This window comes from Drosophila sulfurigaster, chromosome 3, assembly GCF_023558435.1.
Source record: "Drosophila sulfurigaster albostrigata strain 15112-1811.04 chromosome 3, ASM2355843v2, whole genome shotgun sequence".
Lineage (NCBI taxonomy): Eukaryota > Metazoa > Arthropoda > Insecta > Diptera > Drosophilidae > Drosophila > Drosophila sulfurigaster.
This window is the reverse complement of record NC_084883.1, coordinates 30,154,118-30,174,887: the sequence shown is the minus strand read 5'-3', so window position 1 is coordinate 30,174,887 and position 20,770 is coordinate 30,154,118. Positions and strand designations below refer to the sequence as shown.

The window sequence follows — 20,770 nt, the reverse complement described above, 5'->3', positions numbered from 1 at the left end:
TGTGGTCGATTAGCAAAGACGTTCACGCTCTTTTATAATATTTATTGACTATTTCAGCGGATTTGTCAAGTTTTGCAGAGGAAGAATCAAGATAAATTTGCCAATGAAAGAAAACATATGAAGTGTCATGTTTATAGATAAGGCGGACAAAAGGCTTAGGCAGCTTTAGCAGACAATAAAAGAAATAAACAATCAGCTAAATGGCAATAATAATGCTGGCAATGAGAACTGAAGCGTGCATAATTAAATTGTTCCCACTGTTTAATTAATGACGGCTAAAAAGAATGCCATCATCCAATAGTATTTATTTATCAAAACCAAAAGCCCAACCTAAAACTATTGCTAAGAATGCTTTAATAGTTATTGCTGCAGTTGTTATTATAGTTGTTGTTGTTCTCGTCGTCGCTGTGTTTATTTCTATTTTTGGGATTCATATAGTAAGCCATTCTTTTCATAATTCTCAGGAACCCAGTCTCCAAAGAGAGCATCGCCCAGTCGAATGTAGGCCTTGAAGAGAGCCGGAAAATCGATAGTCGGTTGATCCTCTTCCGCAGGAGTTGCGGCTGCCACAAGTTGCAGCATTAGAAGAGCTGCAAGTGCAACAAGCAGCCAGCGTTGCATTTGGAATGACATGTTTAGTAATTGATATTCTGTTGTATTTCTGAAAGTTATTTCAACTATTTTGCTCGAGTTGTTGTCAGGTTTTTATAGGCGAATGATTGCTGACATTAATTGCATGTTGCCACAGTTGTTCGATTGTCCAATTGTTGGATGGTGCATGAGCTGCGTGTTGTGTTGTGGTCAGGTAAATAGACAAATAGACAAATTGTTTTGGCTTGTTAAACACAAGCGGCAAAAGCGGATCATGGGCACAATGTTGAAGCGCAAATTAAACGCTTGTTTTTGCTGCTCTTTTTACGAGCAGTATGTATTTCTTTTTACTTTGTTTCCTTTCCTGAGATGATGCGATGATTAAGAACCGCAAATGCGATAGGTAATTTGCATTTGATGTGCGTGGATGGGATTTTGACGCTGCTCACATGACAACGCCAACGCCACCTACTCCATTAATCATGTTGGCCAAAAAGCCAAAAGCAAAGCCAAAGCTCACAAACTCACAAAATACAAAAATACTTCAAGTGCAGCTCGCAAACAGCCGTTAAATTACCTCTTAAGGTAATTTAATTGATCGCACGAGCTTTTGTTTGAGTTTAATTAAAAACCAAAAAACACATACAACATAGATATAAAATTTTTAGATTTGGGTCACACGATACTCAAAACTTGGTCTTAGCCATCTCATATTTAAGATGCGGAAATTGTCAAATTGTTTGCTACTTTGACAGTTGCCCCCCCTCTTCTCCCCCATCGATAAGCTGCCCTCTCACAAGCCTTGAAATGAACGCTGCGCTTGATAAATTATTTATGTATTAAAAACCATCTATAATAAGTGTATATTAAATTTAACAAAATATCTTCTGCAGTGTCCATCTGTCACCTGGCATTCTTCTGCACTTTTTTTTTGCCTTGGCCACAAATCGTGAGAAAGACTCTGCCCCAAAATGAAAATGAAAGTCCACTGAGACCATTTCCCAGTGCACTGAAAGGGCTAAAATAATAAAATGCATGCTTGATATGTTGCAGCAGCAGCAACATGAACAACGACAGCAGCAGCAACAGCAACAGCAGCAGGTTGTCACCGGTTTCCAAGCGTAGCAGCAACAACATGGGCAACAACAAGAGCAACATCAGCAGCAGAGCATCTCGCATCATACGCAATCGATTGTGTTTTTGAGTGTGTTTTCTTGGTCTCTGCTTTATCTGTTTCTTGTTTTTTGGGTATCTTCTTCTTTTTATTTGGACGTATATTATAAGAGCGTCTTGATCGGCTGCTGGTATTGCGGCTGCTGTTGCCTCGTCACATTTTGGCCAAATATTTGGATATCTTTCGGTTTTCAGTTCAGTTCAGTTCAAGTTCGCGTCTCGAGCGGTTAAGTTTTCGATTTGACGCGTCGAGATAACCCAGCGTTTCACTCACACACATAACGCATTAGCTGCAGGATCAGCATTAACACATAAAGGATTTACAAGGATATACTTATCTAAGAGGATAATGCTTTTGTGCTGCTTCGGTTACTGTGAAGTTGTTTACTAAAAGTGTCTGAAAATCGAACCAAAATCTAATACTAAACTACGAACTAATTTATAATTTATAAACATAAACGAAAATTAAATAAGGTAAATTTATAAATTGTGCATGCAAATTTAATCTAAAAAAAAATCTTACAAAATGTTTTTTACATTATCAAAACTGTGTTCTTCAAAATTTAATTGAAGATTTGGTTATGCAACAAAGTACTGTTGGAGAGGCTATTAAATATACTTAATTAAAAGAATGTGTTGAATTCTTACAAATTCACAATTTAAGTGAAAATTCAAAATTGTATTTAAAAAATGAAAATGAAAATGAAACATAAAAATATATTTTCTCTTACATAAATATTTTTTTTTTAAGGTTGCTGATAACTTTAGGAAAGACTTCTTTGGATATCCTTTAGATTTTATAGTAATTTAGCAAGAGTGGATTATATATAGTAAATATCTAGTAAATTAATAGCTTGATCTTTGAAATTAGAAGCTAAGATTCGCAGTTAAAAGACTAACTAAAATGTTTAATGCCAGCAAGAATTTTAATTTAATTTATTTTAATTAAAAATTAAATTAAATTGAACAAAATGAAACATATATTTACATGTAAAAGAATTAAGAACAAATAATAGGCTTCTTTTTAGAAAATAACAATCATAAATGGAAGTTCTTAACTCAAGTATTCTGCCAATATAAATTATAACTCAATACTTCTATTCACCAGCTCAAGTAAAGTTTGCATTGTACTGTTAGTGGGGGTAGCTCAAAAATATTCCAAGTTTCCGACAACAGATCGCCATTGCGTTGCGCTGGCAGAGATAATATCAAACTTAAAGATGAAGATGATAACTTATTCAATACACCTACATCGATTATTTGCGCTTAGTAAATAGAGAATAGCAATGCGGATATAAAATTGATAATTCGTCAAGTTGGGAATGAGGCACAGACAAGAGACACAATGCGATCAGCATAATTTGAAGTGGGCCACATTCTCAGCTTGTATTACGCACTCAATTAACGTCAGATGGCCGTAATGACAGCCACTTGGGGTTGGGGTACATGCCGACGACGAAATATCCAACAAAAAAATCGAATATGCCGGTACTGAATGTGTGAGAAAATCCCCACAAAATGTATTTTAGTCTGCTCTTGTTGATTGATGGCCAACACGATGTTTGAAGTACATTTCGGGTAAAGATCCTTTTGCTCATCCTGGTTGGTCATATAAAACATTCTTAAGAGATGAGTCTGAAGTGGGTTTCTTTATGATAGATTTGGTGGGGGAAAAAGCGAAACCAGTTCCCAGAGTAATTGACTGCGGGCAAATGATATCACTGAAGATTAATGATTCGAATACCATAAAACGTGCTGCTAATTTATTGGCATCGAACGCAAAACAAACGTAGAATAAACAAAATGATTAAATGCCGAGCACTTTATTAAAAGAGGAACTCTAATAATAATTACAAATTACACAACGCGGAATCAAAATACGATTACAAAACATGAAAAAACATTTCAATTTTTGACAGAAGTTTAAAGAAATCATTCAAAACGATTTAATGAGTTTATCCATTCACTTTTCAGCCAAAAATCAATAGCTGTTATCTATTTGTCTATAAGTCAGTTTTTCTGTATCTTCTTCTGTCGAACATTTTGATGGATCATTGTGTCGACAATGCGAAGTAACTGAGTCAAAACAAAGTGAAATATGATCGACATGATGCGGCGAAAAATCAAATTCGAACGGGGGGAATGCTTCCTCATTGTCCAGCGAGATGAAGTACAACTATTACCATTGTTTAGCTCAAATCTGCTCTTGATATTGACCCTGAGCATGAAGATGTTTGAATGTCGAATGTAAATCGTTTTGTTACACTTTGTTTCAAGTTCACTTTGCATACTAATTTGTTAAAACTATTTAAATGGAAATGCATTTGCATAATGGCATTGTAATTGTAAGTGTAATTGTAATTGTAGTTGGTAAATGTAATTGGGTTCCGACAGACAGTTCTTCACATAAGTATGCGTATGCCTTGGGTGTTTGGCAGCTGCTTGGCAAGTCATTAAAATACAATTAGATGCTGCTGCTTAGATAGTCATTATACAACTTAAATAGAACTGGTATGCTTACAGTTTATTGACATATACACCTGGGTTATTGACTTGCCAGCCATAATATCATCGTAGTCACATTATTATTATTTGTTTTATTTCCATTTTGATTGTAATAAACAAAAGTAATTTGGCCGCTTGTGAGACGCGCCCTGAAAGCGCTTTAATTGTCAACAAATTAGTTTTGCATAGCATTGTATCAAATAATATTAAATAATTTTTACATCATCGTCGCAGCTTATATAATCGATTAAGTTATCAAAACTTTTGCTGCAGACAGTTAAAATTGGAAAATAATTAAATGCTGAGTTTTTTTTTGTTAAATATTTTATGTTGTATTTTTCACTAGCTTTTGTTCGCAGACAAACAAAGGCCAACAAAATTATGATGGCAAATTGTTGGCAACTTCTGTTCGCATATTATTATTATTTTCTTATATTATTATTAATTTATTTGTTCAGTATTTATGCATTGTTTGTTTGCTGTTCAATTTCATTTCGCACACTTCAATCGACATGATATTCACAATGGGCCACTGCGGTGCGATTCACAATTGCTTTGGGGCTACCTTTATATGCTACCACATACTACATACAATGGAACTCAATTTGTTGGCATTCAATTGCAGGCCAATTTTCATGGCAACCCACACTTGAAAGTTGCACAAAACATGTCAAGTGTCTGACAAGTTCGTTGCCTAAGTCATTTCATTTTACTCCACTCACTAGCAAGTTCGTTTCCTAAGTCTTTCGTTTAAATCAGTCTACTGTCTAGACATGGCATGCGTTGATAATGAGCTGTCACTTAGTTGACCTTAGACATGTGTTTTGCTGCTCACTTCGAGATGGTTTCATTCAAAATATTTGACCAGAAGCATCATAATCAATTAGTCGCATTCTAATGCGTGTTTGATTCAGCAATTCATCAATTTCGGTTTTTTTTTGATTAATGAAAGTCATCGAATGACATTAGCCATAATTGGAAATTAAGCGTTTGATTTATATCGCTGTGAAGCTTTGATTTAAGCTGCTTTATTAAATACTCAGCTGCATTTAATCTCTCCTTTAGTGGCATTCTCAATCATATTAATTCCATTGAGTTATTTGTTAGTAGCATTTTAAAGTAAATTAAAGTTTATTTGTTAAATCTTGAACTCTTAAACTCTTTCTTAAGTAATTTTTTCCGCTTAAGCTGTTATTCACAGCTGGACTTTTTGATTGTCAACTAAACGTTTGCATAATTTGCCGTCGATTTAGACTTCTTGATTAAATGAAATCAATTTAAAGCATATTAAAACTGTATTTTATTAAAATTAAATCGCTGTTGCTTAGCTCATTTAAAGAGCATTCACTTTCAGTTTTAACTGTTATGCCCAGCTGGATTTTTATGTTTGCCAGCCTATAAAAATAATTAAATTTCATAAGCGAAATATGTAGATCAAACGGAAATTGAGGCAGTTATTCGAAGGTCGATCGTCACATCGTACATGGTCAGTGGTTTCCTTTTATTGTGGTTCCAGTTTGGCAATCGACATGATAAGATATGCGATACTGCCAGGCATTCTTTCGTATAAGGTCTACAAAATGCTTAAACTTGACTAGCTGACGAATCGAATGTGACGGCAACGATGGTGATGATGATGACGATGATGACCCACGCGAATTTGCCGTTGACAGTGCCAGTCAATAGTCTGTAGACCACTCTCGTTTGGCATTTGTTTTGATTTAATAAATCAGCATGGAATACGCTCGATTTGGTTACGTGTGATCTGAGAAATGGGCACGCCTCAAAGCGGTTTCGTTTCGCTGTTGTTGTCTTTGTTGCTTTTGCTGTTGCTGTTGTCGATGTGGTTGTCTTTGCTGTTGTCGCCGTGTTTATGCTAATTATGCCGCTTGGCTGCGGCTCTTACGTCGCGTAAGGCGTTTTATATTCAAATGTTTTCAACAGCATGTTCGTTTTAATCAATGAATGTTTATTGATTCATAATTTATCAATCAGCCTAATGCATAATGTAATCATTATTTGGCAAGCGCAGCAATTTACATATTATTTCGGGTATTTTACTTTCAGCATGCCCCGATTACGATTACGCTTGCTGGCGTGGATGCCGCTGCTGCTGCTCGTTGCAGGAAGCGCTGCACAAGCCCACTTTGAGGATGCGGAGAAAGCGAATGACTACACGGATCAACAGTTCGATCTGCGTCACACGATTCCCGGCGAACCAGGCATCGATTATCCCATACTGAGTGAGGTGCCCAAGACGAGCTTTGTGTGCAAGGGAAGACATGAAGGTGAGTTTGCCATCGATTTAATGATCAATAAATAGTAATTAAACAACAAAGGAAAAAAACAAGAAAACATATAATAAATTGTCAAATAATAATAGAAAATGAATTATAAATAAATAAGAATTAAATAATAATACATAAGTAAACAAGTATTTAATATATTATATTATATAAATTAATTTTTCCCTATTTTACAATTGTAATTTGTAAATAATGAATGAATACTAATTTTATTAAAGAAATATTTACAAGGGATTTTCAATTGTTTCATTCATTATTATGTATTCTTATATTAACACTCTTTAGTTTGGCCCCAATGTATATGTATGTAAATACAAAAAAAATCAATGAATAATAAATAAACAATAAACTAATAATACATAAACTTCACATCAATAATTAAAAAAACACTTTGACTATATCATTATTTTAATTTGTAGGTTACTATGCGGATGTGGAGAGTCGTTGCCAGGCATTCCGCATCTGCGCCCACACCGCACGCACCCCGCAAGGCTTCGGTTTCCTCTGCCCCAATGGCACAGTGTTTAGTCAGCAGAAGTTTGTCTGCGACTGGTATCGCAATGTGGACTGTGATCAATCGGAGCGTTACTACGATATGAATCTCGATCACAGCGTGGGCAACACCCAGCAGATGATGGAACGTGTGCGTCAGATGATGGAGTACCCCACCATGACCATAACGAAGGCATTGCAGCAGCAGCAGCAGGCGCCAAGGAACACACATCAAACGCTGAGCAAGGATCTGAGCAGCGTGAGTGGCGTTCTCACCCAACCAGCTGCCATTAACAATGGCAAGCCGGTCTTGCGTGGCGAGGACATCAAGAGCGAACCTCTGCCGGCTCCAACACCAGCAGCAGTTGCGCCGCACGATGACGATGACATCTATGTAAATAGCCTGGGTGAACTCTCCTCGGATCCGGGCATTCAGTTCGATCACACCAATGCGCACATCATTGCCGAGTATCCACGTGAGTATCACTTCCAAAAGCAAAAGAACTTTGCCGAGCGTGTCAATGCAGGCTTAGAGGAGCTCGAGGACACACCAGCTGGCTCCCAGGAGCAAATGGCCCCCGAGTACATCAAGCAGATACGCAACACCAAGGACGAGGCCACTCAACTTGATCTGGTATCGAATATCAACAATCTGCTGGAGGAAGTCTCCACGGACTTGGATCCCAGCGTGTCGGGCTATCAGTCGATGAGTCCGCAGAAGGTGAAGCAACCATTTAGGTTCCTCAGTCGTGGTTTTGCCACGCAGAACAACGAGAAGGATGCGGGAAAAGGAAAGTCACACTCAGCCTATGTTTATAACAGACCCAAACAGACGCCGGGCACAGTCAGATTTACGGTAAGAATTAATTAACTAAAACTTTAGCTTAACTCTTGCTCTATCTATCTATGCTCGCTCTTTCAACTCTTTCTATCTCTTAATTTCTCTCTCTTTACCATTTATCTTTGTTACTATCGCTACTCTGTCTATCGCCTACAACATTGACTCTCACCCACACACATCTTAAACCACACAACAAATCAAAATCACTCACAATTCAAAAGCCCAATGAGATACCCATTGATGCTCACAAAGACACTGAACACAAGCTCAAATTCAATAATGAAAAAACCACAAGCAGCACCACTTCCACAACCACTGAAGCTGTTCCCATTGAAGAGGAAGCTTTGTTGATTGCACCAGAATTGCCACCAGCATTCGAGTTGCCGCCATCTTTGGAAGTGTCGCCGCCTTTCGAAGATTCGCCAGCTTTCGAAGTGCCACTCGCATTTGAGTTTGATTCCACTTCAACCACCAGCACGACAGTTGAGCCACTTGGTCAGCTCAGCTACAGCAGCGAGGAGCCTGTGATTGAGTCCATTGGTCAAGCAGCTGCACTGACTGCTGGCCACAATTTCTATGAACAAGTGCAGCAGGAGATTGCAGCACTCGATCCACAAACTGCAGAGAAGACCGATGTGCATCTTCAAGCAGAGAAGCTGCTCTTAGCTGGCGTCAAGCTGACCTCACACGATGAGGAGACTGCACTGCACACAAATCGACTAACAGCTGGCAGGCCAGCAACAACAGCAACCACTACCAGTACCACCACTAGAACTACCGCAAGACCCACACCAACCATGATGACCTCAACGGAAACTGTCACGGAGATTAGCAGCACACAGGAGCGCATTCGTGGCTACAGACGTTTTGCACAGAAACGTGTTGGTAACAGCAATTCAATACTGCGTCGCACCACAACTCCAGCAACCAGCAGCAGCAACAATAACCACAAAAGCAAAACCACCACAAAAACCACGGCCCGCAGCACGACGCCAACTCGCAGCTATCTGGAACGCTTGGCAGCAAGTCGATTGCGTTTGTCACGTCTGTCGCTGGCCAGCAAGTCAACAACACCAAGCAGCACATCAACAGCAACAACAGCAGCTACAACCTCTATTACCACTCAACGCACAACGGCTTCCCCTTTGTCGGCTGTGCGCGCTGGCGCCGACTTGGGACCCAATAAGAAGGTATCCGTGCGTCATTTGGATAGGGAGACGGCACAACCAAAAGCCAACTGGGATACGGTGCAAAGCAACCTGCAACACTTCCAAGTGTCGCGCGGCAATCGCGTCTACACGCCAGCAACACGTGCCAGCAGCAGCAGCACCACTACCACGAGTAGCAGCCATCACAGCACCACCAGCAGCAGCAATCACATCAGCAGCAGACCAACAATAGCGGCAACAGCGCAGCGTGGTCGTAATCGTCATGTGACGTATCGCACACAAGCACCCCAGCAACAGCGCACACGCGGCACCACAACAACAACCACACCACGCAGCACAACAACAACTACACAGCGAACAACAGCTTCTGCTGCGTTGTCCACACTGTCACAACAAATCTCGGCCATTGCTTCGGGCTACTCTTACACTGCTCCCAACACCCACTTTAATACACCCACAACAACCCAAACTCAAACTCAGTCACAATCACACCAACAACAACAACCACAAACACAACAATCACAACAAACATTGCCACAACAACTGCAAACAGTGCAATCCACTTCAAGCCTATCCCCTTCCTCTGCCTTCCTGCCCTTTGATAAGCTAACTCGCGCCATTGTTGATGAATCGATTTTACAGAACTTTAAGAGCAGCCAGCCACAGCGAGGCAGCGCCACTAGCAGCATCCAGGAACAGCAGCAACAGCGCCAACAGCAGCAGCAATTGCGCCAACAGCAACGTAACAAGCCAGCAACAACAAGTGTTGCCAGCAACAGCAACAACTACAACTATGCCAAGCCGGCGGCAGCAGCAGCACCAGGCAAGCGACAGCAACAACATAGAATACTAATAGATTAAGTTGTCATTACAAATATTTCCGATCTTTGATTTTGTAGCGATTGCTAGTCTGACCATACCACAACGACCAGTTTCCCTACAACAGCAACATCAGCAGCAACAGCAACAGCAACAACTGCCGCAAGTTTTGTTGCCCACGCAGCCAAGCATTGTGATTGCTCGCGCCGAGGGACAACGCATTGCTCCAAACTCTCCAAGCAACATTATCAATTCTCTCGTCAATCAACCTCAACCAAAAGGCACACCAACCTCTTATGTGGCACTAAGCGATTTCTTGAACACTAAATTTGGCAGCAGCAATACCGAAGGTGCTACAACTATGCAGCAACAGCATGTGCAACATCATCAGCAACAACAGCAGCTGCGTCAGTCAGTTAAACATCAACATCAACAACAGCAGCAGCAACAACAGCAGCAGCAACAACAGCAGCAGCAACATCAGCAGCAGCAGCAGCAACATCAGCAGCAGCAGCAGCAACATCAACAACAGCAGCAACAGCATCAACAGCAGCAGCAACAGTTGAACTACATAACGCAACAATATCAACAGCGCCATCAGCAGACAGTGCCACAAACACAACAATTGCAACCACAGCAACAACTGCAACACCAACAGCGCTATCAACAACAGCAACATTTCCACGTGCAGCAAACACAACAGCAACAAATCACTTATCAAACACAATACCAACGTCCTTATCAACAGCAGCAACCACAGCAGCCGCAGCCACAACAGCAACAACAGCAGCAACAACAACACTTCCAGCAGCAGCAAGTGCAGCGTCCCTCCATTCAATCCAATCAACAACCTTATCTGACGCCAAACATCTTCGTGCCCTACCAGCAACAGCAGCAACATTTACCCCTCTTCCCACCGCTAGCAGCAGCAGCTGCAGGTAAATCGTCGCATCTGACTGTCACACGAGGCCAACAGCAGGCGGATCACTTGAATGTGCTATTGCCGGCATTGCCCAACGGTCTGATACCTGCACCAACTTTACAGGTGGCACAAAAGCGTAGCGACCTCAAAGTCAGCGAGTTACAGTTGACCAGCAGCAACAAGGAGAGCGGCAACAACAAGGACATGGATCAGGGGCAGGAGATTGCCTTTTACTCTGGCCGCACATCTTACCAGGTGCCGCAGAGCAGCGTTGGTCGTTTGCCGAATGATGTGACGCATCTGCGGCGTCTGCGCCAGCGTCGTTATTAATGGATGGATTAAAGATTTTAGTTGAAGTTGCAGCGGATTAGACCCGAGTGAGATTACTACTAGACGCATAAGTTATTATTTATATACTACGCTTAAGTTAATGCAATTGTAAAATATACAAACTATCCCTAGTAATCATTGGACGTTGTCGTTCCCATCCCAGAACGAAACTGAGTTGTTTTGTCAATCTTAAATTAATTAAAATTATAAATAATATTTATAAATAAAACGACGAATATTTTGAAAACGAATCTTTGGTTTTTTTTGTTGTTTTTTTCATTGTGAGATTAAGATTTATTGTTTAATGTTTATGTGTATTTCGAATTTGACCTTAAAATGATATATTGAATACAAATACAATACAATGTTTTATCCTTGATCCTTTTACATGTCGCTAACGTAATTATCATTATTTAATTATAAATATACTTTTTAATTACCTTTCATATCATTTTATATATGTATATTGTTTTACAATAATCCATTTTGAATAATTTTCGAATGTTCGTTCTTGCTTTTGTTTTCTTTTTTTGTGTTTAATTGGTGTCAAACATTTTCTATTTATGGTTACAATGCTTAACTTATTTAATGCTGTGCACAATGCATATATCATTCTCATTATCAGTAGTGTAATTTAACGTTATGGCATGGAGTATTTGTTTTTACATACAAAATTCAACTAAATTATCAATTGGCATATGCATGAAATTATTAAAAATACACAAAAGATAATAATTAATGCATTAAATAATGACCTCTGTGATGCAAGCAGCAAGTGCTATCGAAGACAGTAAACCAGGCAGATATAAACATAATAACTATAACTAAAAAGGTACTATAGTAAAGTAAATACTAACTAGAAAATATATATATATATCTATGAATATATAAAAGTCTATATATAATTTGTAAAATAATTTAAACAATAATTTGTAAACTTGCATCGAAGTCTACACAAAATGTACAGCACTTTTTACATAAGATTAAAATGAGGATTACACAAAGCAATCAGGATCGGGATCAGGATGAGCATCAGGGTCAGAAACGTTTCTGATCCCCTTTGCAATTGTTGAATAAGTCTCGTTTTAGTTTTTACATGCTTGCACACACATCCATCCATCTAACATCATAGTTCTATATATGTACAGAGAAACTGTGAACACCTGGGTTAAGGATTCGATTCCTTGTTTTTTGTGGAGTGGATTCTTTTTTATGACGAGCTTTTCGTGCGCTCAGCGCTTCATGACCAGACGACATTTCTGCACGCGCACGCGCACTCAGGGAAGCGAATTAATGTTGAATAATGCTGGCGCTGGCACTGCAGCTTCCATTTGTGGCATCGCCAGCGGCACTAGCGTCGCTCCAAGCGTTTTCCCTGGTGCTGTTGCTGATGCTCCAGCTTTGTCCGGCGTGTGCAGCTCACAGAACACTTTGCGATTCTCTTCGCTGAGACTCCAGTTGGCAGAACGGGCGCAAGGTACATGAGCTGGTGCCTTGCAGGACCGTTCAAAGCAACAAACACTTGCTCCGGGCTGTGCACAATGCACACACTGATACCTTGTGCTATCCCAAACTGCTGCATCTAGGCCATTGATATGGGCACCAATCAATTGAATGTCATTTGCCCACACAGCACAATCCTCGTGCAACCAAATCTCGTAGCCATGCTCTGAGGTTTTCGACATGCCGCGAAATGTCTCAACGAATTTGGCCTCGTGACTGCAGTCGAGTGGATCCTGTGACGAGCACTGAGATTCATTCTGATCGTCGCTGTACGAATGCGTACTCTCATGGGTTTGCTTGCGCTTACGCTTGTGCTGTAAGAAATTAAGTTGTTTAGCAATCTGAATAATGGATAAGGGATTTAATTGTGCCTTACCATGGTGATCTTGGGCGCCTGCATAATATTGGCCAGCGTTGCAGGTACCACGGGCAGATTGCGTTCCTGCATTTTGACCATATCTGTGCGCTTGCGTTTGCTTACAAACAATCCATCAACATCTTGCGTGCCTGCTGGCATCTGCAGTGCACAGCGATACTCGTCGCAGTCAATGGACACCAGATATGGGCCAAAAAGATCGCCCAATCCAAGCTTGTGTGGACCACGCTTGCAAAACACACAAATCCAACTGGAGTCCGTGGTGTCCGCATCGTAACGATTGCTCAGGGTGGAACTGTGCATTCCTCGCAAATTCTTGCGCTCGTGCGGCGCCTTTGTTTGCTTCTTTTTCGTCTGTTTCTCATTTACATCCTCGGCATTGTGTGTGTTCTTAATGCTGATGCTGCCATCGGGTTTGATAAGTATGAACGGTGATTTGAACCTGAGATCTGCCGCTGCAGCTCCACCACCATTGCTGCTCTCGCGATTCGGCGCCGGTGTGCTGTCCTCATCCGTGCTGAAAGGTTTGCGTCCACCGGCGCCCTTCTTGCCATTCTGCTTGGCTGCGTTCTTCCCCGTTGGTTTCTTGCTCTTGGCAGCCGTTGTCTTCTTTTTCTTCTTGGCATTGCTGTTGTTGTTCGCCTTGGTGTTCACTGCCTTGGCTGCCGCTGTCGCCTCGCTCAGTTTGCGTGCTGCCAACGCTGCAGCAGCTGCTGCTGAAGTGCTGGGCTTGTCATCATCGCTGTCCAGCTGCACTGTCTCCATTTCTGCTTGCGGTGGCTGCTGTTTCTTGCGTCCCGGCGTCTTCTTGGGCTTAGCCTGCTCTTCGAACGTAAAGCGTAAGAGAGATGGATCCATGCCCATCGACAGACGACGTGGCGGCAGGCTACGCGTTGGCGGTGCACGAGCAACAATATTGTTTGCACTTGGCTGTGGCGAGAGTGATGGCTCCTTGGCTTGCTTGACTTCAGCTAGTGCCGCTGGACTGTGTATGGGACTGGGCAGTGTGGATTTCATGGCCGCTTTCGTTGCCATCGGCCGCAGCTCAGGCGTAGGCGTGGGAGTTACTGCGGGTGTGGTTGTGGCAACAGTTGGTGGTGTGCTGACAACTGGTTTATCCTCAGCTAACGCTTTGGTCTGTGCTAACTGTGCGCTTAAGTCATGTTGCGTTGCGGTTGCTGTTGCCTGCACACTTGGCGTTTCACTTGCCGGCTCCTCATCTTCGATGCCTGCAAACATTTCCTCCAGCTTATCCTCCACCTCGTTAAAGTGGCTGGGATCCGCATTGGCAGTCACAGTTGCTGTTACCGCTGCAGCTACAGTTGTTGTTGGCGGCGATTGCTTTGCTCCTGCTGGCGATTGCACTTCGTCCTCGTCATCGTGAACGCTCACCGCAGGCCGTGCGTCGATGTTGCCCTGCTCCACAAGCGCCGGCGAGGCTGGGGTGTCGGTGATCACCTTGTTGATATCCTGCTGCGGCTCCGTATCGTGTCTCTTAGACGGCTGCGCTTCACTCGTTTGGCTGCTGTGGCTGCTGTGTGTGCCAGCACTGGAACTGCTCGAGCTGCTGCTCGAACTATTGCTCTGTGGACTGGGCGGTGGCATTTTGCTGTCATTGCTAGGCTCCTTGATGGCAACTGTGCTCGCTTGCAGCGTCTCGTGTGCCGACAACTGTTCACCATTTGGCGAAAGACGTCGTTGCTGAAGCTGTTGTTGTTGTTGCTCTGTAAGATTGCGCTGCAGCAACGCCTGTCGCTGCTTCTTGGTCTTCGGATTGTCCGCGTCGTTGTACATCGATGAACTATTGCTATTCTCAGCTGCCGCAGCAACTGGCGGCGATACGGCACGTCCATTCTCTTGAGGTAGGTCGTGTAACTTTTGTTCTTTATTCGTGGCCATCCCAAATGGCTGAAATTCGTTGGCTTCGCTGCCACTCTTGGCTGGTGATCGCTTGGGACTGCAACTGTTGCTGTGCGTTGGACTCGGTGTGCGTTGCCTTTTCAAATTCTCACTAGGTGTTAGACGCATCACTTGACTCGCTTTGCGTTTGCGTCTCTTGCGACTATTGCTGCTGTTACTGTTAGACTCCAGCGACTCCTCATTCGACGTGGTCATGTAGGGTGATTCAGGTGCCTCAACTAGCTGTTGCTGTTTGTCATCAGTTGATGTTGCTGGCGGTGCATTGTTGTTGCCACGATATGTTGCAGTTGTGGACAGATCCGTGATGATCGTTTGCGTCTCATCCTGCGTCTCATCGGCATTTGGCTTGTGCTTGGACATGTCGAGATTCAATTGCGCCAATGGCGTGCTGCGGGAATGCATTTGTGGCGTGTGTTGCGGCGTCAGCTGTTGGTGCAGCGACTGTGGTTGCTGCTGTGCTTGTGATTGCGCTTGTGGCTGAAACTGGTGATGACTTGGCGGCGGCGGCGGTGGTGCTAAATGCTGATTATGATGAGTTGTTGGTGGTGCATAATGTAAATGTTGCTGCTGCTGTTGCTGTTCGGGCTGCTGCATATTGTGTTGTGGCTGTTGTGTTTGATGTGGCGCATAGCTGGCAACATTCGCATGTAGCTGATGATGCAGATGCAGCTGATTATAGTCCAAAGGCGACTGCGGCGTTGGCGGCGTCTGCGGCCCGTTGTATTTCATATTGGCTGGCGGCGGGGGCGTCATGTTGTATGGCTGCTGTTGCTGATAGTTGCGCAGTGGCGAGGCTACAAAATAATGCAATTAGTTAGCATTCGTTTCGAAGAAAAATAACTTCGACTTACGCTTTTTGGCTACATGCTGCTGCTGTTGCAAGCTGTGCGTGCCCAGTTTGCCGGAGGCGCCACCACTCACATAGCCGCAATCTTTGCCCGTCAGTTCGCTGTTCTTTTGCATATTCTTCAGCTGCGTGAGCTTGAAGTTCTCATCTCGATTCTGCATGTAATGAGGCGGTGGCACATTGTTGTTGCCGCCACTATTACTGCTGCTACTGTTGTTGGTGCTGCTGCCGCTGTTGTTGTTGCTACTGCTACTGTTGTTGTTGTTATTGCTGCTGTGATTGCTGTTATTGTTGTTGGGCGGGGTATTTGGTGGCGGTGGCAAAAGACTCTCGCAATCTGCTGCACTGCCAGCGCCGTTGGCATTCAAATATTTGCTGGCTGCGCTGGCAGGCGACGCCGAGGCGGGCAGGTGTCCTTCGCCCAGATGTCCTGGCTGGGCTCCTGCGGGCGTATTTGTGGTCAGATTGTGACTGGAATTTCAAAAAAAGCATTCAATTAATTTCGAATTACAAGGAAAGTAATAACACTTAATTTTAAAACAATTAAAATGCTAATGAAATGAAATTGAGTGCTCTGGCTATTATTTTTGTATCTTAGAATCAAATTCTAAATACCATTTGCTAAAAAAAATAATTTAGAATGGATTATGCGATACAATTAAATATGCAACTTCATACTATAATATTTAAGGTAATCCTAGCTAAAGACCTATACAGTTATCTGATAAATTTAAATAGTTATAACTAGTCATGATATTTAACGATCACTCTATTTCTGTATATGCAAAAGATTGCTCACATCGTTGGGTAATTGGGAGGTGCATGAAGATGTGATTGTTGTTGTTGCTGCTGGGATTGTTGCTGCTGCTGTTGACCAGCTTTGAGCGTTGGGGCAGCGCTGCGACTCGACTGCAGCGACAAATCCATTGAGTCAAAAGGCAATGTTCCACTGTATGGCGGCGCCAGCAAAGGATTCATTTGATGATGATGATCCAGCTGCAAGGATAACACGATTAGTGGAAAGAAAAATAGGCAAAGAGAGTAAAAATGAGACGAAAGCAAAAAGCAAGAAGGAACTAGAGAAGCAAACAAACAACAAATATAGGAAATGTGTGTCAACTACTACGGCAGGGTCAGGAAGGAGCTGAAGGAGTTGAAACTAGGAATTGAGACTAGCTTGGTGCATGCGTTTTTTTGGGAGCGACGAAACGTAAACGGCAACGAACTACGTTTAATTACGTTTTTATGATTGGCCGACATAAAATTGTAAATGGCATCGGGAGGCGGCGGCGGCAGTGGCTGGGCGGATGCATGCCACGCCAACGGCGAGCGAACCATCGGTCGTTCGTTGGACATGTGCGCCAACTGCGGCTGACGCGGTATGTATGAAGGTATCTGCAGAGATGATAATATGTCCTGTTCAACGTTCACCGAGCATTCCATACCGAGCGTTCCATACTTACTTGCAGCGGATTCCATGAGGGATTTTGGGCCGCCGCTTGACTCAAGTGAGCGTGCGGATGATTGTTATTTGACATACTTCTCAAAATATCCTAGACTTCGCAGCTAATACTAATACCTATATATCCTACAGTTCCTACATACATATGTGTTAAAAACCAGGGCGGAGAAGATACGAAAGCAGAAGGAGGCGATAAAAGCGAAAACCGGTTGATGGCACAGGACAATTGCCTCTCAGCAAGGATTCAGACTGCAACACTGCTGCTGCCGCTGCAACTAACACATATTCACAGCTATAAATGGGGGACAACACAACTAGCTAGCACTGTCTATAGCGCCATACGGCAACAACAGCAATGATGTCCTGTCGGCGGCTCATTTGTTTACAGGCGACGTTCATTGTTTATGCGAGAGAGTTACACAAAAACACGAAATAGTCTCAACTTATATTCCGCTAACATTAATTTCCGAGTATAAACAAATTTCGCACGCACTTTTTTCACACCATGCAACACCACCACATATCCACCCACTTAGCAAAAAGAGTTTTTCAGTGAGCGGTCCTTGCGCGATAACTCACACAGTCGATAATATATCGACAGTCTTCGAGAGCGTTGTTGTGCATGCCTAGCCCTGGTATTTATTTGATGCTGCTATTGCTTCGGCTGGGCGCTACGCGACAAACACGCGGTCTTTTGTGTATCAATGAATTTGTTTGTTTGCCTTATGCTTTTAAAATGCAGTTAGAACAATGTGAATTTGCAGGGTATAGGTGCTTTTTATTCGTTGGGGTATTTTTTTCTTTAATTAACACTTTACACAATACCTCCAATCTTTCCTTCCTTCTCTCTCTCTCTCTTTCACTCAAGAGCAGCGCATTGCAGTTTCGTTGCGACTATGTTTTTTTTTTGCGAATTACTTGTTTTGGGCCGAAAACCAAAGAGGCCAAAACCAAGCCTTTGCAAAATTGCACAAACTCACGCACATTAATGCTAGCACATTGTTGTTGTTTATTTTATTGGATTTTATCACGAACTTTACGAATGCCGCATTCCGTTCACTTGATTTCGACCGTAGTTTTCATTTGTTTCAAAATAAAATTTGTAATTTACGTGTGCTTCAGCTTCTGTGTTATGAGTATGCTTGTGTGTGTGTTTGTGTATGTGAGTTTTCTGGTTCATTACTGGAGTTGGTGAACTACAATTCTGATTCCGGTTTCGGCTCAAGTGGCAACATTGCAAACTCACAAACTGCGCGAAGCGCGGAAAAAATAAACACTAAATGAACATTAGAACAATTTTCGTTAATAAATTTCGATTTTTTTTTAAAACGATGAAAGTGTTGGTGATTTTTAAATGTGAGTAATGAAAATGTTTTGCCCATATGCCTTTTAAGGTTCACTGCTAACAGCTGATCAAAAATCGATTAGCACTTTAACGATAGGGATGCAATAAAACCAAAAAATAAATCATATGTGAACTATTGGTTTATTAAAATTGTTAACAATTTGAAAGTTGTGTAATTAATTTTGTTTTGTTACTGGGTAATTGTACAATTTCGATACGACGCCGAATGTAAATGCTTCGCGGGCAAAGCAATCAGCTTTTGTCGTGTTTTCTAATTTTTATGCTGCAGCCCTGCAAGGAATAATACAGGTTTTCCCGCCAAGACGCATTTCATAGTGAAACAAACAGTTAAGTGCTTCAATTATGAGTCTATCACGAGGTGCATTTATTGTATTTGAAGGCCTAGATAGAACCGGCAAAACATCACAAACACGACGATTGTGTAAGAAATCGATAAAGTGAAATAAACAATTGCTTAAGTTAATTGCACATGTTTTGCTACAGATAACCGGTTGACCGAGAAGGGAATCAAAGCGAAACTAATTCATTTCCCAGAACGCTCCTCGGCCATTGGTCAGGTGATAAATGCCTACTTGACAAATGCACAAGATCTACCCGACGAGGTGATACACCTAATGTTCTCCGCCAATCGCTGGGAGCACATCAATGACATACGGCAGGAAATGTTGGCGGGCACAACATTCATATGCGATCGCTATGCGTACTCTGGAGCCGCTTACTCGGTGGCCAAGGGTCTAGACTTTGATTGGTGTTGTTCACCCGATCGAGGACTAATTAAACCCGACGCTGTCATCTATCTGAAAGCATCGTCCGATGAGGCAATTGCATCACGTGGCAACTACGGTGGCGAACGGTTTGTAAACAAAATGCAATAATGCACTTTGAATTATCTAATCTATATTTATTGTTTGCAGTTATGAGAAATTGGAATTCCAGCGCAAAGTGGGCGTGGTATTTGATCAGTTCTGTGAAAAAGAGTCAAATTATTGGCATCAGTTCGACGCTTGCCAAAGCGAAGAGAATCTCCATGCAGAAATTGCAGCAATTGTCGACGTGGTGTTGAAAGAGACACCTTCACAGTCGCTGGCCAAGCTCACCTAACGTATTACGCGAGGGGATTTAATTTGATTTACGCGGCGTGCATTTAAATGTTTAATTTACGATGTAAATAGATTGTTTGGATAAATGCATTTGTAGTTGGGAGTGGGAGGGATTAGGAATAGCCATCGTTAATTTAAATACGCGCGCTGCTCATTGCATCACTGTATCATAATCCCATTTGATTAATGTTCATTCCATTTGTTTGCTTCATTGTATTTTACATACGGTATCTTAATAATACAAATTTCATGTTAACGGCTAAAAACCACAGCAATTAAATAATTTACGCATTCGACTTAGTTACTAAATGATCGAACATAACATTTTCGATGTGCTATTCAAAATTGTGCTTGGCACACTTTTGTTCCCGTTGCTACTCAGTTCCAAATTAATAGTTGTTATCATAGTCCAGGTCCAAGTCCGCTCGTCGACTGCGTATACCACCACTTCCGCCTCCACCTCCGCCTCCTGTTTTGGGTCCACGAGAACGCAACGTTAACTGGCGATAGCCAACACCGGGTGTATAATCGATGACGGCATTGGCGTTACCTCGGGCACGCAGATTGGTCAGTGTGTTGCTGACACGCTTCTGGGCCTGATGGTAGGAGGCAATGTCGCCATAGCTATGCTTCGGCCACATGCACTCGCATCCCGAGGGCACCGTGCGCGTCTCCGACTCCCAGCAGCCGCTGCCCTCGTTCAGCCGTATCAGGTGTATGGTGCGGTTCAACTGGATGCACGCGAATCCCGTTGCCGAGCAGATCTGCGGGTGAGACATTTAAAGAGTGCATTAGTAAGAGAGCTACTATTTGATTAGGCGGGACACAGACGCTTACCAAAATGATATATTGATTTCAAGTTTATTTAAATATATATTATTTTGAATAGATATTAATGCAGACTGGCAGGAAGACGCTCTAACAAATTTCTATTCACATTTAAACATGCATTACATATTAAAATAATGTTTGGATTATGCTTGCAATTGGTGAGTGCCTTGGATAAGCACCGATTGAAATATAAGCGATGGTTTGTGTTTGAACTTAA

At 42.3% G+C, this 20,770-nt stretch overlaps 4 protein-coding genes across 8 annotated transcripts in view; 2 read left to right on the top strand and 2 right to left on the bottom strand.

The window, feature by feature from the left end:
• Positions 1 to 1,956: 1,956 nt before the first annotated feature.
• LOC133840324 (putative uncharacterized protein DDB_G0271606) lies at positions 1,957 to 11,393 on the top strand. 3 transcript variants are annotated; one of them, XM_062272094.1, is made up of 6 exons: positions 1,957 to 2,238; positions 6,337 to 6,557; positions 6,995 to 7,543; positions 7,595 to 7,923; positions 8,130 to 9,900; positions 9,977 to 11,393. In XM_062272094.1, the coding sequence occupies exons 2-6, from the start codon at positions 6,338 to 6,340 to the stop codon at positions 11,146 to 11,148; spliced, it is 4,041 nt and encodes a 1,346-aa protein (XP_062128078.1). In that variant the 5' UTR covers positions 1,957 to 2,238; position 6,337; the 3' UTR covers positions 11,149 to 11,393. The 3 variants fall into 3 exon arrangements, with proteins under 3 accessions (XP_062128078.1, XP_062128077.1, XP_062128080.1); XM_062272093.1 differs by having other exon boundaries at positions 6,995 to 7,923; XM_062272096.1 differs by having other exon boundaries at positions 1,961 to 2,238; positions 6,995 to 7,923; positions 9,720 to 9,900.
• On the bottom strand, positions 11,387 to 18,421 carry LOC133840322 (uncharacterized protein CG5098). 3 transcript variants are annotated; one of them, XM_062272090.1, is made up of 6 exons: positions 17,258 to 18,421; positions 17,034 to 17,189; positions 16,594 to 16,790; positions 15,799 to 16,265; positions 13,028 to 15,741; positions 11,387 to 12,965 (listed from the first exon to the last, which is right to left on the bottom strand). In XM_062272090.1, the coding sequence occupies exons 1-6, from the start codon at positions 17,330 to 17,332 to the stop codon at positions 12,426 to 12,428; spliced, it is 4,149 nt and encodes a 1,382-aa protein (XP_062128074.1). In that variant the 5' UTR covers positions 17,333 to 18,421; the 3' UTR covers positions 11,387 to 12,425. The 3 variants fall into 3 exon arrangements, with proteins under 3 accessions (XP_062128074.1, XP_062128075.1, XP_062128076.1); XM_062272091.1 differs by lacking the exon at positions 17,034 to 17,189; XM_062272092.1 differs by lacking the exon at positions 17,034 to 17,189 and having other exon boundaries at positions 18,082 to 18,420.
• A 462-nt stretch (positions 18,422 to 18,883) lies between these two features.
• Positions 18,884 to 19,762, top strand: LOC133840326 (thymidylate kinase). The gene is made up of 3 exons (XM_062272098.1): positions 18,884 to 19,043; positions 19,106 to 19,475; positions 19,537 to 19,762. The coding sequence occupies exons 1-3, from the start codon at positions 18,965 to 18,967 to the stop codon at positions 19,721 to 19,723; spliced, it is 636 nt and encodes a 211-aa protein (XP_062128082.1). The 5' UTR covers positions 18,884 to 18,964; the 3' UTR covers positions 19,724 to 19,762.
• Positions 19,763 to 19,900: 138 nt separating this feature from the next.
• The window catches only part of LOC133840325 (probable serine/threonine-protein kinase DDB_G0278845), a 37,002-nt gene continuing 36,132 nt past the window's right edge, over positions 19,901 to 20,770 (bottom strand). Inside the window, exon 5 of the mRNA XM_062272097.1 lies at positions 19,901 to 20,486. Within this exon, the coding sequence (XP_062128081.1) occupies positions 20,112 to 20,486 (375 nt within the window). The 3' untranslated portion in view covers positions 19,901 to 20,111. The remainder of the gene's footprint in view (positions 20,487 to 20,770) is intronic.